At 52.2% G+C, this 15,464-nt stretch overlaps 1 protein-coding gene across 2 annotated transcripts in view; it reads right to left on the minus strand.

The window, feature by feature from the left end:
* Nucleotides 1-10,023: 10,023 nt before the first annotated feature.
* The window catches only part of LOC309646760 (cytochrome P450 11B1, mitochondrial-like), a 37,025-nt gene continuing 31,584 nt past the window's right edge, over nucleotides 10,024-15,464 (minus strand). For both annotated transcript variants that reach the window (XM_082433329.1, XM_082433330.1), the window contains exons 2-3: nucleotides 11,936-12,115; nucleotides 10,024-11,598 (exon numbers count right to left, since the gene is read on the minus strand). In XM_082433329.1, coding sequence (XP_082289455.1) covers nucleotides 11,439-11,598; nucleotides 11,936-12,115 — 340 coding nt within the window. In that variant the 3' untranslated portion in view covers nucleotides 10,024-11,438. The remainder of the gene's footprint in view (nucleotides 11,599-11,935; nucleotides 12,116-15,464) is intronic.

Consider the following 15,464-nt stretch of genomic DNA (forward strand, 5'->3'; position numbering starts at 1 on the left):
GTAGGGAAAATGGCCATCCACAGCGGATTTAAATTCGTTTAATGTCCATTCACGAATACCGGCTAAGTGAAACATTTTCAAAGAAAAGGCGAGTGACAAAAGCAGTTCGCTAGTCACACACCTTCACCAAAAGAGCTACCCGGAATTTGCTTCAACGGAAGGAACGCGGACCCTAGAGAGAAGATGCGGGATTTAAAGTGGGAGTGTGAGCCCAGCAGCTGACAACGCATGGCTACATTCGATTAATCGCTGACTGTGGAGAGGCCCAAGGGCACAGATCCTGTGGGCGCGGGTGTATGCGCCCCCCAGGACTTAGCACTGAAGTACTTAGAGCATTCCAGAGTCGCTTCCCTGCTGTGATGTGCGCTCTTCCTCAGCTTTCAGAACCAGCCCCTCTGAACCCTCAGCATGTGCCGAGGCCCTTTATCTCCAGCACCGGACGCTCCTGGACAGGGCCAGGCGCCCTCAGCCTCGGGCTTCCCTGCTGGGGAGACTCAGGAGCCTGAGTGGCCGTTTTAGCGACAGCTGTGCGAGCTTGGAAAAGCCGTGGAACTCCTTCTAATCCTCCAGATCACTCCTAAATCTGCAAGGACGCTACAGGAATAATGACGGCATAGTCACACTAGTGTGGCTTTAACGTATCAGCCACTAGCAATCTGGAGCACTTACACGTTACCAGATCCACATTTTGTATCTGTCCCATCCAGACGCGGCTGTGAGTGAGGATCTGTCACCGTCCCATCTCGTCCATCAGAAAATGGGGCCCAGAGAACAAGGGTCTTTGTCCGAGGGTTCAGGGCTAATCCGCGGGTCGGTGGGGATGGGAACCCTCATCCCTGTGACTGCAGGGCCTGAGCTCCGCCCGGGCTCGCCCAGAACGCCAGGCAGGGGAGAGGACTCCTGCCAGGGGAGCGAGGGTCAGAGGTCAGGGGGCGTGAGGAGGAACAGCCCTGGGGAAGCCAACCCCAGCTAGACAGCCTGAAGGACTCCAGGCCCCAGCTGGGACGGACTCTGGAGTTCGGTGGGGAAGAGGCCGAGCGGCCAGCATTCCGCCAGGGCCTCAGTAGCTGAAGTAACAAGCATCCGGGCACCCCAGGCCCCCAGCAAAGGGGCTGCTGCCAACAGGACTAACACCCCCCCCACCAAAGGCTGAGCCTGGCTAGCACCCACCCACGCGAGGAGAGCCCCGCACGCACGCCCCGCACGACACTCAGGGCGCCGTGCTGTGGTCACGCCCGGCGACCACCGGTAACAGAGTCTCGGGTGACAGAGACAGTCACCGCCCACAGCGCCTCCATCCAGGCACCTGCGCCTGTGGCTCCTCGCGCCGCGTGGGGCCTCCCGATGGTCCCTGTCACGGGTCTGGTGCTCCTCCTTCCAACACCCGCTGCACAGCCATCGCCTCCAATCCTCAGGCCCTCCTTCCCGTGAGGTCTGCGGGAGCAGCCAGGGCCGAAGCCCAGAGCTGCCTGGAAAGAGGGCGCCCGCACCCCGCGGGACGCCGGGCAGCACGCCTCGCGTGACACAGGTGCCTGGGAGCCTGACCAAACCCCTCGTGGCGGACATCGTCGGGTCGAAGCCACAGAGGTGGGCAGCCACTGACCTGGTCTCTGCTGAGGTGAGGCGCCTGGCAGGGCCTTGCCTAGTCACCAGAGAAGATTCCAGAGGGAGTAAGGCTGATTCTTGTGGCAGGAGGGAAAGGCACTCATGAATCAGCCGCCATCCGTTTGGGGAGCAGTGAACCCCAATCACAGGAAGCCAGATGAGCACAAGGGGCCCTGGGGTTCCAGAACGGTCCAGACAGGGCACTGGCCTCAGTCCAGGAGAACACGGTGTCCTCACAGTCCCCCAGGAGGTGACCCCCATCTGGGGAGGCAAGAAGGGCCTGTCCGCACTGGCGCAGTGGTCAGGGCGTGGCAGCAGAGGTGACACAAACAACCTCTGGGGACCTCATCGTGTGGCCACCACTCTGTCCGCATTGGGGTAGGTTTCAACCAGGGTGACCAGCGCTCTCTTCTAGAGACCGGAGCCCTGGCGCCCACCTAGCTCTGATATGGAACTCAGAATCCAGTGCAGCAAAGGGATGAAAAGTACTAAGTAAGAAATGTCCCTCTCACCCCACCCAGGCGTTTGATGGGAGTGCCTTCCCGAGCTGGAGAACAGCTTCTTGCCCACTTACTGGTAAACACATGGCACGTGCTCTGTGCCAGAAACAGCTCTGAGCGCTTTGCAAACACTGACTTGTCTGGTCCCCTTCACAGGCACCACGATTCTCTCCACTTTATGGGAGGCGGCTGGGGCACGGAGTCAAAGGCTCACCACGGCCGCACAGGCAGGGATCCAGGAAGCTGTCACCCGAGGAGGGAGCCCTGGGTCGTGGCCTCAGCCACTAGAGAAAGTACTCGTCCTCTGCCCCAGACCAGGCCTGGCGGGGCTGGGCCAGCAAAGTGGAGGGCGTGCCAGGCAGGGCGATGAGTGGGCAGACACAGAGTGGATGCGAAAGCCGCCGTTGCAGGGGAGCTCTGCTGCAAGGACGTCCCCCAGTTAGCTGACACCTTGGGGATGGAGAAGGACCCAGAGCCCCTCGCCTGGCGTTTTGCATGTCCCCTGCGTTCTCCAGGGCCCGCTCAGGCTCACCCCCCTCCCCACCTCCTTCAAGAATCCTCATCAAATGACTAGCAAACCAAATTCAGCAACATATAGAAAGAAGTAGACATTCTGAACCAGGGGAATTCATCCCAGGAATAAAAGGTTGGTTTCATATCCAAAGGTCAATTAGTTGTAAGAGGGCAATAGCCCCGTCAGTAGAATAGAAAAGAAAATTCACGTTCTCCCCAACTCAAGAGACACAGAAAGAGCACTTAACGAAATTCAACACCGTCATCGTGGTAAGAAATACGGAACAAACTAGGAGTAGATAGAGGGCACCTATGGAAAACCCACAGCTAACATCATGCTTCACAGTGAAAAACTGGCTGCTTTCCTCCTAAGATCAGGGAGAAGGATGTCTGCTTTCACCACTCCTACTCAGCGTGGTCCTGGAGGTTCTAGCCAGAGCAGTTAGGCAGTAAGCAGAAGTCATCCAGATTGCAGAGGACGAAGGAAAACTATCTCGATTCACAGGTCATATGATCTTGTATATAGACTATCCTAAGGAAATCATCTTAAAACTATTATATCTAATAAAGTAGTTCAGCAATACTTCAAGATACACGTGCATGATACAAAAATCTATCGTATCTCTCTTCATTTGTAAGGGCGAATCTGAAAATAAAATTAAGAAACCCATTCCATTTGCAGGAACGTGAAACACCTAGGAATGAGTTCAGCAAAAGATGTTCAAACTCTATACTCGGAAAACCACAAAGCACCGTCAAAGAAATGAAAGAAGATCTGTAGAGTTGGAAAGCATCCTGTATCCATGGGTCAGAAGCTGGTATCTTGCTATGATGACAATACTCCTCATATTGGTCTCCGGATGTGATGCAACCCCTATGAAAATTCCAGCTGACTTTGTAGAAAGTGCCGAGCTGATTCTAAAATTCACATGGAATGCAAGGAACCCATGTAGCCAATGTAATCTTTAAAAAGAAGGACAAGGTAGGACTCAAGCTTCCCGATTTCTAACCTTACTACAAAGCCACAATCATCAAGACAGGGTGGTACTGGCACAAGGATAGACAGACAGACCCATGGAGGAGAACTGAGTGTTCAAAAATGAAGTGATACATCTGTGGTCACTTGATTTTTTACAAAGGTGCCAAGATTATCCACTGGGGAGCATATATTTTCAAGGAATGATGTTGGGACAACTTTATAGCCACGTGGGAGAAAATGAAATTGGACCTTTACCTCACTCAGACCTTACACAAAAACTAATTCAAATGCACAAAAGATCTAATCATACGAGCTAACACCGTAAAAATCTTAGAAGAAAACATAAAGGTAATTCTTCATGATCCTGGTTTTGGCAAAATATTCTTAAATATGACAGCAAGGGCATGAGCGCCAAAAGAAAAGCTAGATAATTTGGACTTCATCAAAGTTAAAAATGTTTGGTCTTCAAAGGACACTTCCAAGAGAGTGAAAAGACAAGCCACAAAATGGGAGAAAGTATTTCCAAATCATATGTCTGATAAGATACTTGTTTTCTGAATGTATAAAGAACACTCAAAACTCTGTCATAAAAGGACAATCCACGGGACTTCCCTGGTGGTCCAGTGGTTAAGACTCTGCGCTTCCACAGCAGGGGGCGAGGGTTCGATCCCCGGTCAGGGAGCTAAGATCCCACATGCTGCTCGGGGGGGAAAAAAAAAAAAAAAGACAACCCAATTTAAAGTTGGGCAAATCAGTTGAATGGACATTTCTACAAGGAAGATGCACTCACAAATGACCCACACACACATGAAAACGTGCTCAACCTCATGAGCCGTCAGGGAAACGCAAATCAAACCACAGAGGGGTGCTACCGCATACCCACTGGGATGGCTAGAATCAAAAAATCAGAAAATGACAAGTGCTGGTGAGGATGTGGAGAAACCAGAACCCTCATGCACTGCTGGTGGGGACGTAAAATGGTGCAGCCACTGTGGGAATAGCCTGATAGTTCTTCCAATGGTTAGAGAGTGATCGCAGGACCCAACAACTCCACTACTAGGCATACACCCAAGAGAATTAAAAACCTATGTCCACAGAAAAGATGTTCACATGTATGCTGGTAGCAGCATTGTCCATAATGACCAAAGGTGGAAACAAGCCAAATGTCTTTCAGCTGATCAACGGATAAACAAAATGAGGCACAACCACACAATGGAATATTATTTAGCCAGGAAAAGGAAGTACTGAAACACACCACAACATGGATGAACCTTGAAAGCTCTAAGGCAAGTTAAGGAAGCCAATCACAATCGACTCCGGGTTATATGATTCCCTTCACGGAAAATGTCCAGAACAGGGAAGTCTATAGGGACAGAAAGTACATTTGTGGTTGCCTAGTGATGGGGGGTTGAGCCTGGGCAGTGTAAAGGGATAATCACGAATAGGTATGGGATTTCTTTTCAAAGTGAGGTAAATATTCTAAAATGGACTATGGTGATGGTTGACATAGCTATGAATATACTAACAATTATTGAATTCTATACATTACATGAGTGAATGGCATGGTATGTGAATTACATGTCAGTAAAGCTATCTAAATAAACAAACAAACAAACAAGGTAACAACACATGCTACAACAGGGATGAACCTTCAAATATTATGCCCAGTGAAAGAAGCCAGACACAAAAGGCCATATATCGTACGATACCTTTTGTGCGGAATATCCAGAGTGACGGGTGATTTCACGTCTCAGCGTAGCTAAGCTATGGTGTCCAGTTCACTGGCCAAACACCAATCTCGATGTTGCTCTGAAGATATTTTTTAATGCGATTAGCTCTTTCATCAGGAGACTTTGAGTACAGCAGATTATCCCCCATAATGTGGGTGGGCCTCATCCAATCCGTGGAAGGCCTTAAGAGCAAAGACCCAGGTTCCCCAAGTAGAAGAAATTCTCCTTGAAAGACTACAGCACAGACACCCTGCCTGAGTTTCTTGCCCACAGCCTTGCGGAATTCAGACTCAAGGCTGCAACATAGTTCTTAGCTGAATTTCTAACGTGGCAGCCTGCCCTACAGATTTTAGACCTGCCAGCACCTACAAGTGTGTGAACCAATTCCTGAAAATAGTTGTCTCCTTCCAATGCCTTCTCTTTCTCTGTCCGCTGATCCCTCCCTCCGTCCCCTCCTCTCTCACGACGTCGATTTATGTCTCCTGTGGGTTCTGTTTCTCTGGAGAACCCTGCCGGAGAGACCCAGCACAGGCAAATCCACAGAGACCGAAGGCAGATCAGTGGTTGCCAAGGCCTGTGGAGATGGGCAGGAGCTGCTTGCTTGACGTGGGGCTTCTTTGGGTGTGAAATATTCTGGCATTACACAGTGGTGATGGTTACACGACACTGGGAAGGTGCTAAAAGACCCTGAAGTACACACTTTTAAAATGATGAATTTGATGTTCTGTGAATTTTATCTCAGTCACTTCAATTCAGGTATTGAGTTAAAGGAGAAGGAGGAGGAGGAGAGCAACGACGGTCTGATTTTCTGTTCCGTCCACGCCTTCTCCCGATACCGGCCATGGGGGCATGGAGAGTGACAGCAGCACCCCGGACGTCTCTCCCTGCCATTTCAAGGCAGTCACCAGCTGGCCTTCAGGCCCCTCGCCCTTCTCAGATGCCAGCATCTGGGGAAATGTTCCGTCCCTTGTAGGCAGCCTGGCGCCACCTTGAGAGGCAGCTCGAGTCGCGCAGGGCGTGTCTTTCTGAGCCACGCGGGGCGCTGGACACAGTCTCTATGGCAGGCCCCGACAGCCCACATACCACCGCATCTCCAGGCACCCTGTCTGCTTCCGTCGTCCCCACCTGAAAACTGGGAGGATGCAGGCTCAGGTGCCTCGGGTACCCGGGGTCTGAGCAGACCTGGCGCCACTCTCTCAGGGGGCACGTAGACTCTGCCCTGTGACTGTTTTGCTTTTATTAAAATGCCCCATCTCTGCTCCTTAAAGTGGCAAGATATTTTTGTCTATGGTGAGATGATGCCTAATGAGGGAAAAAAGGGTCAAATGCTAAAACCAAAGTGTTTCAGGAGCTCCGTACCCAGAAGTGGTAATGCCGGGTCTTTGACGTGCTTGAGTACAGCTTTGGCAGAGGCTGTTGAAGAGATTTCCGCAGAGTGTACCTGCTTATACTCCCCACGATCCCGCACACTTCAAAATCTCGCCAACACATGGTGTGGTCGTCTTTGAATGTTTAGTCATTCCCGTCGGGGTCATCGTATTCTTGTTTCAAGTTGCATTTCCACCAAGAGGAATCGTGTTCAACAACTTTTCTTATACTTATTACCCATACAAATTTCATATCTGGTAAACTGCCTTCATGCACTTTGCTCAAATTTCTATTGGATGATCTGCTATTTTAGTTACTGACTGGTAGGAAGAAGTTCATTCTATATTCTGAATACGAGTCGTTTAGCAAATATGTGTTTGAAGTGCTTTCTCCTCATCTATGGTGTGCATTTTTACTGTCTTATCAGTACCTTCTCAGGGGCAGACGTTGTGAATTTTTACATAATGCCAGTTATTTTTTCTTATGTGACCAGCAGTATTTTGCTCAGTTTTGAAAATTCTTAATTTTCCAAGGGACATAAAGATAGCCTTCTACATTTTCTGTTTTAACAACTTCATTTTTGAGTATTTATTGTGATCCACAAATGTCCCGAACCTGCTTCTTTTGCATGGTGTGAATACCAAGTATGTTATCTCGTGTATCCACCACTCGTCAAGGCAATCAAGAGTCTATCCCCACTCCAGGGCAGGGTCGGCTTCGTCAGAAAGCCTGTCACTGGATATATGTGCTTTCTGACTTTGCTTTTCTTCTCTGTTGGTCTATTTTTCAATCCTGAGCCCACCCCACACTGTCTTCATAAATGAGATGATATAAATGCTCTTGGTAGTTGAGAGTGCAAGTTCTCTAGCATTTTTCTTCTCCCACTAGCTTGCCTTGGCTATTCCTAGCCCTTTCCATTTCCATAAGCACTTGAACATTTGGAATCAGCTTCACAGACACACACACACACACACACACACACACACACACACCACCTCCTAAGACTCTGACTGCAATTTCATTGATTTTGTAGATTAATCTTTACTATATTGGGACTCACCATCCATGAGCTTGGTGTATCCTTCTATTGATTTAACTTCAAAAGTGTTTTTGTAGTTGCAGTGTGGAAATCTTTCACAAATCTAGTTGGATTTCTTCCTAGGTAGTGATATTTTTGTGCTCTTTGTAAATTTCACTTTCAGTTGGTCAGTCCTTGGTGTATAGAAATACAATTGATTTTTATTTTATTATTTGTATTTATTTATTTATTTACTTATTTACTTATTTATTTATTTATATCATTTTTTTTGGCTGCCTTGGGTGTTCGTTGCTGCGTGAGGGGTTTTTCTGGTTGCAGCGAGCGGGAGCTACTCTTCCTTGCTGTGCATGGGCTTCACATGGGGTGACTTCTCTTGTTATGGAGCACGGGCTCTAGGCACACTGGCTTCAGTAGTTGTGGTGTGTGGGCTCAGTCGTTAAGTCGCGAGGGCTCTAGGGCACGTGGGCTCAGTAGTTGCGGTGCACAGGCTTAGTTGCTCCGCAGCATGTGGGATCTTCCTGGACCAGGGATCAAACCCATGTTCCCTGCATTGGCACGTGGATTCTTAACCCCTGCACCACCAGGGAAGTCCCCACAATTGATTTTTTAAATTCATTGTTGAATACTGACCTTGTACCCAGGGCCCGTGCTAAATTCACTTGTTTTTTCCAAAGCCTGTGGTCTTTGGTGACTACTAGCAGTGTAATTCCTGTCTTTCCAATCACCATGTGTTTTGTTTGTTCCTCTGGCCTAACTGAACCGACCATGAACTTGGTTCCGTGGGGAGCAGAGGTGGTGATGGCAGGCATCTGCACCCTATTTTGACTCAGGAAAATCCTCCCACCCTTCTACTGAAATATCATAATTTCTATGAGATAAAATTCCCTTCTGCTTCCATTTCCTTACACTTTTCTTCTTAACTGGGAAAGGGTGTTGGATTTTAACATAAAAATTTCTGCATGTTGATCAACATTCTATGATGTTTCCTATTTTCTTTGTTAATGTGGTGAATTGAACTAGTAGGTTTCAAACTGTAAGCCACAATGCAATTCTGTAATCACTCACCTCTTGTCTGCCATCACTTCCACTTCGATGGTACATTAGTCCCAAATGATGAATATTAATAAATTCTTATTAACTCAACTCCACACTTCTATTCAGAGTTCATTCATTTCCCCTCAATGTTCGTGTCCAGTTCCAGGGCCCCATCCAGCATACGTATGCACTGGAGGCCCTGCAGCTCACATAGGTAAGGATTTTATTGGCTAGGGTTTGGTTAGTACCTTTGCATCTCTAGTCATAAGAGATGATGGTCAGAGATTTCCCACTCTTCCACTGTCTTTCTCGGGTTTTGCGTTAGGCTTAAGCTGCTATGGTAAATGTGCTGGGGAGCAGCCCCTCCCTGTTTGTTATCTGGAGAGGTCTGTGGAAGATTGGGGTGATTTCTCCCATGAAACTAGTGCGGTATTTGCCAGGGAAGCAATCTCTGGTTCGTAGGTTTTTTGGAAAGCATGATGGACACTTCAGCCTCCCAATCTCATTGGGAGGCAGTTACGGTTAACAGTGTTTTTTAAGTTTTTCCCCATTTCATCAGGAATCTCACATTTTTCACAGGAGCCTACTCATAACAGCCCCTATTTTCTTTATAAGGTCTGTGAGGGCTGACTGATGCCTCCCTTTCCATTTCTGATATTGGCAATGAGAATTTTATTTTTCTTCTTTGTGATCTCTTCTTCTGTTTTACCAATACCATAAATCCTTCCAAAAAACCAACTTTGGCTTTGTGAATTTACCTTGTGTTCATTTCTGCTATCCTCTTTATATTTCCTTCCTCATTTCTTTTTTTTTTTTTTTTAATTTATTTATTTATGGTTGTGTTGGGTCTTCGTTTCTGTGCGAGGGCTTTCTCTAGTTGCGGCAAGCGGGGGCCACTCTTCATCGCGGTGCGCGGGCCTCTCACTATCGCGGCCTCTCTTGTTGCGGAGCACAGGCTCCAGACGCGCAGGCTCAGTAATTATGGCTCACGGGACCAGTTGCTCCGCGGCATGTGGGATCTTCCCAGACCAGGGCTCGAACCCGTGTCCCCTGAATTGGCAGGCAGACTCTCAACCACTGCGCCACCAGGGAAGCCCCCTTCCTCATTTCTCTGGGTGGATCATCTACTCTTTTTCTAACATCTTAAATGGAAGCTGAGAAAATTTTCACCATGTTCTCTCTTCTACTAGATGCCTGTGATGGGATATATTTTGCACTAAGTACTGTTTCAGCTGCTTTCCCCACACTTTTTTTTTTTTTTTTTTTTTTTTTTTTTTTAAATCTTGTGTTGCTTTTTCTTTCAAATCTTATGTGGCCAATTTACTAGTTTTTATTTATTTATTTATTTATTTTTGGCTGTGTTGGGTCTTCGTCTCTGCGCGAGGACTTTCTCCAGTTGCGGCAAGCGGGGGCCACTCTTCATCGCGGTGCGCGGGCCTCTCACTATCGCGGCCTCTCTTGTTGCGGAGCACAGGCTCCAGATGCGCAGGCTCAGTAGTTGTGGCTCACGGGCTTAGTTGCTCCGCGGCATGTGGGATCCTCCCAGACCAGGGCTCGAACCCATGTCCCCTGCATTGGCAGGCAGACTCTCAACCACTGCGCCACCAGGGAAGCCCTCCCCACACTTTTAACTTGTCATAACGTCATAATCGTTTAGACCTTACTATTTCCCAATTTCTGTTGGGGCTTGTTGTCTGTGAAATTGGTTTAGAAATGCCCTGAATGATTACTAAGCAGTTGGGAATCTCCTGGTTCTCTTTTGAGTAATGATTTCTAGCTTAATTTCACTGCAATAGAGAAGGACCCCTACGTAATGTCAATCATTTGAGACTTGTTGATGCTGGGTTATATCGTGGCATGAACTCAACCAAGTAGAGTCATATGTGACCCTGTAAAAAGCTGTATCTGGTCATCTCTGGGTCTGCTGTTTTATGTGCTGATTGTTCCTAGTTTGTTAATGAGGCTGCTCCGACCTTCTATAGCAGCGGTTGGCAAACAGGAGCCTGTGGGACAAACCCCATCCACCAACCGTGTCTGTAAATAAAGCTTGGTTGGAACACAGGGACGATCATATATTTACTTATCCTGTATGCCTGCCTCCACCCCGCCAAAGACAATCTTTTGTAGTAGTGACAGATACAGAAGGCTTACAAAGCTGAAAACATTTGCTGTCTGGTCCTTTCAGGAAACGATTGTTGATCTGGGTCTATAGCTGTGACAAGTTTTTTCTCCTAGCTCCAGCATCTAGAAGCTATGGAGAGGGAACTGTTGATGAGAAGTAATTTGGGATCATGGAGTTGTCTACAGTACAGAGCCCAGTGCCAACGGGGGGCTGCCTGCAGGCCCTCCACGGGGCCCTGATGCACCAGGGCAGAAGTCCAAGCCACACGCAAGCCCCTCGGAGGCCTGTGCAGGTGCCGGGCTCCCTGACGGCAGGCATCATCCTTCTTCCTCTGGCCCTGCAGGAAGGGGCCGGGCTCCCCTCCCCAGCCCCAGGGCACACACGACCCCCCGCAGGGCATGGGCACGATCTGCATCCGGAGCCAGTGGTCACCCTCTCTCCACCCACCCAGATGGTTCCCGGGCAGGCGTGCTTCGGGGTCTTCCCTGGCTCGCCTCCTCTCTGCGCCCAGGCTGCCCGCCCCCTCCGTCCGCATCCCCACTCGCCCTCACAGCAAGAACACGCCGCACGTGAGCCCACGATCCTGTCGGTAGGCCAGCCAGGGCTCCAGGAACATCCGCCGGGGGTGAGGGCTCTCCACCTGCTGCAGCCGCTCCACGTCCTCGGGCAGCATCACAAACACCATGTGTCTCCCTCCCACGTCGTACCTGTGGGACAAGCTCCCAGCCCTGCCGTGGCGCCGTGTCCTCCCCGGGGCCCCATCTGGAGAACCAGCCTGCCGCTGGCCCGGAGCGGGCGGTCCCTCCCGCCGCCTCACTGAAGCCTCCCCTCCTCTGGAGTCTGCATTCTGTGCTCACAGCCGCGAGCCACGCAGGGCTCCGTGCTCACGAAGGCCCCAGTCTGCAGCATCAAAGGCACAGACCTTCCCCGCTGAGCCCCCTCCCTGCCCCTTCCCCTCACTCCCCAGGTGCCCAGCAGGGATTCAGCTGCCAGTAGGGACAGAAAGTTAGGGTGTTCTCGCCAGGTGGGCAGGGAGAGCTTTACCTGAAAATGGGCCCCAGCTCCTGGAAGGTCTGATGCATGTCCAGGTGTATGTTCTCAGAGCCCTGCTCCCTCCAGATCTGCAGTACCCGCATCCACTGGTGGCCAGGACACCGGGGCATGGCTTCGAAGGGCAGCACCGCCTTGGGGGCCGGAGTGGCTCTGGTGCCCAGTGTGCGTGCCCTGTGCAGGGACAGCCAGGGCCCTGCCACCCACACTCTGGCCTTTGCCCACAGCGCCATCCTGCTGCGCCCCCGCCCCCTTCAGCCCCATCCTTTTATCTCGCCTGGCTTGCTGGACCGGCCGACTGGATCACGTCAGAGGAGAAACTGTCCCTGGGCCAGACCAGGAAACCCGGGGCAGTGGTCAGGGCTGGAGGCCTCCAGCGGGGGGAGGAAAGAGATGGACGGGCGCCTAGTCCGGCAGTGACGCAGGCCTGCTGGGGGGTGGCTGTTGAGAGCAGGGGCAGGGTCTGGAGCAGGGACCCGATGGGGTGGGGGTGAGGGCGAGAGGCCTCCCTCCCCCTCCAGTGAGGGAAAGAAGCAAGATGGATAGGTGCCTTATCTTAGCAAGGGATGAAAGGGGACCTTGGGTATTTTCAGCCCTTTTCTACAAGGACCAGAGTGGGAAGCAGGGGTGAGGGCTTTGCTCTAATTTCTTGAGGCCACATGTGTTTTGTTCACTCTTCCCCGGGCCCTGTGCTGGGTCCAGGGAGTGGAGGCAGGAGCTAGCAAGGGGGTCTCCCAAGGGGGGCTTTCAGTCTCACGGGGGCAGAGAGGGGGATCCAAAGACACCACAGGCGGGAGCACTGGGACTGCCAGGGCGCTGATGCGGCCGAGGCCCTGTCTGGCTGGCCTTGCTGGTCCAGCTGAGGAGCAGAGAACACCTAGAAGACGGGGTCACTGGGGGGGTGGCCTGCAAGCCCCTCCTCAGGCAGGAGGGTGGAGGTCCTCGCCTCCCCACGGGGCCTGCGCTCGGGGCCCACACCCTCCTTTCCCCTGGAACCCGTGCTCCCGGTGTGGGCAGAGTCGATGACGGGGGTGTGGCTGTGGCCTCCCCCTCTCCCGGGGACCGTGGCCAGCAAGCACGCAGCCGGAGCCAAAACTAAGAGCCAAGCCTCGGAGGGGTCCACGGTCTGGGGCCCCGGCTCTTCCCACCCATGCCTGGCAGCGTTCCCCTGAGCTGGGTAGTACCGTCGCCCTTCCCATTTTCTCAACAGGCGAGTGACGCCCGGGGCTTCTGTCAACTCCCAAGGCCCCCCGTCCCACCCGGTGTGCCAGAGGGGCCCCAGCGCCCTGACCCTGACTTGGGGGTGGGACGGTGAGGCCAGCGCAGCGCAGGCTCTGGAGGCAGGACGGAGGGTACGTGTGGGTTTAGCAGGTGGCTGATGACCTGAGGGTTACTGGTCATTCAACTTTGATCCGTTCCCCGCTCCTGACGCTTCCTTGCGGAATATTCGGCTGGGGTGGTGAGTCAGGACCGCCAAGGCCCCTCGTCAAGCTGAGATGTACGACGTGCCTCAGCCCCAAATGGTGTAAGAGCCGTCCTTGGGCCGAGAAGACGCAGCCTGCCCTTGGTGTGCTGGCGCATCGGCCCAGGCCACTCTGGCCAGCCTCCTGCTGCCCGTTCCTGCCTGTGCGCCCTCCACCCCGCGCCCCCTCCCGGCCTCTCCTGGTCTGCCCTTGGGGCTGTTGGGGCTTTGCCGTGTGCCAGCTTTCCCCGTCCTTACACATTCTGCCGCAGGGTGCTGGAGATACAGCTCAGCCCAAAGCCGACCCCCTGCCGCGAGGAACTGCAGAGGCGGCTGCACCCCGAGGCGCCGGCACCACAGGCTCCGGTACGTGCGCTGAAGTCCTGGTGCCTCCCAGACCGCCCGGCCTTGAATCCAAGGTGCAGGTGCCAGGAGAGCCTCCTTGCAAGGGCTCCTCACTGATGAAGACACCAGAGGCTTCTCAGGGCCCTGCTCCCCATGTCACCGCCCCGTGGGCCCGGCAGCCCCTCCCTGCAGACTTCCTCCTGTGCTGAGGCCCAGCAAGCCGGGAGGTCTCCCCGGAGGCACAGCTGTGGGCAGGGGCCCAGCCCAGCCCCACAAGGCCCAGGGGCCTGAGAGAGAAGCGCCGCCCTGACGTTCTCCTATCCTGGTGAGGGCGCGCCGGTGTTGGCTGCAGAAGAACGCGGGTCAGAGGCGTCACTGGGCAAGGCCAGCGCACGGTGGCCCTGAATATGGAGGACGTTCCCAAGCAGAACCTGCGTCCTCCCCTGGGTGCTGGGTCCCGGCTTCTCCACACTTCATCCCCGGTCCTTCCTATCCCCACTCCAGGCACGGAGCCTGCGCCCCAGGAAGGTTCCCAGACTTGTTCCCTCTGCCCTGCGCTGGGGGAGGCAACCGGCCCCAGCAGCGACCCAGCCCCTGCCCCACCTGCCCGCCCACGCAGAGCCCCAGGACCCGCTGGCCGGGATGTCTGCCCTCCGGGCCGCCGCCTGGGGGCGGGAATGCCAACTGCAGCGTGAGGCCAGCCAGGACCGCCTGGAGGAGGCAAGGACCCGCCCTCTCCTTGAAGCCTGAACTTCACAGTCCCCGCGACCCGGGACGCCTGCTCCCAGGTCCATGCTGTTGCTAACAGTCTGTGTCCAAGAGAAAAAGTTGGAGAATGACCCAGCGGTTCCACTCCTGGGTACACACCCGAAAAACTAAACACGCTAATGCAAAACGATGTTAGAACCACTGTTTACAATAGCCGCGACATGGAAGCAACCTAAGTGTCCATCCACAGATGAATGGATAAGGACAATGTGGCACATATTGGGTGTCCAAAAAGTTAGTTAGCTACTTTCCATGCCATCTTACGGAAAACCCCGAATGAACTTGCTACTCGGCCATAAAAAGAATGAAATTTTGCCATGTGCAACAACATGGATGCACTTGGAGGGCGTTGTGCTAAGTGCAGTAAGTCAGACAGAGTAAGACACATCCTGTATGTTATCACGCATCCGCAGAATCTAAGAAATAAAAACTCGTGACTGTAGCAAAAAAGAAACCAGTTCACAGATATAGAGAACCAGCTTGTGGTGACTAGTGGGGAGGGGGAAGGAGGGAGGGACAGTATAGGGGTAGGGGATCAAGAGGTACAAACTATTATGCATAAAATAAGCTACAGGATATATTGTACAGCACAGGGGATGTAGCCAATATTTTCTAATAAGTTAAGTGGAGTATAAGATTTAAAATTGTGAATCACTATATTCTACACCTGTAACTTGTATGGTATTGGACCTCAACTCTACTTCAATTTTTAAAAAGTGGCACTGGTGGCACAGTGGTTAAGAATCCGCCTGCCAATGCCGGGGACACGGGTTCAAGCCCTGGTCTGGGAAGATCCCACATGCCGCAGAGCAACTAAGCCCGTGCGCCACAACTACTGAGCCTGAGTGCCACAACTACTGAAGCCCGCACGCCTAGAGCCCATGCTCCGCAACAAGAGAAGCCACCGCAATGAGAAGCCCGCGCACCACAACGAAGAGTAGCCCCCGC

The sequence above is a fragment of the Balaenoptera physalus genome (genome assembly GCF_965194825.1).
Source record: "Balaenoptera physalus genome assembly, chromosome: 17".
Taxonomy (NCBI): Eukaryota; Metazoa; Chordata; class Mammalia; order Artiodactyla; family Balaenopteridae; genus Balaenoptera; species Balaenoptera physalus.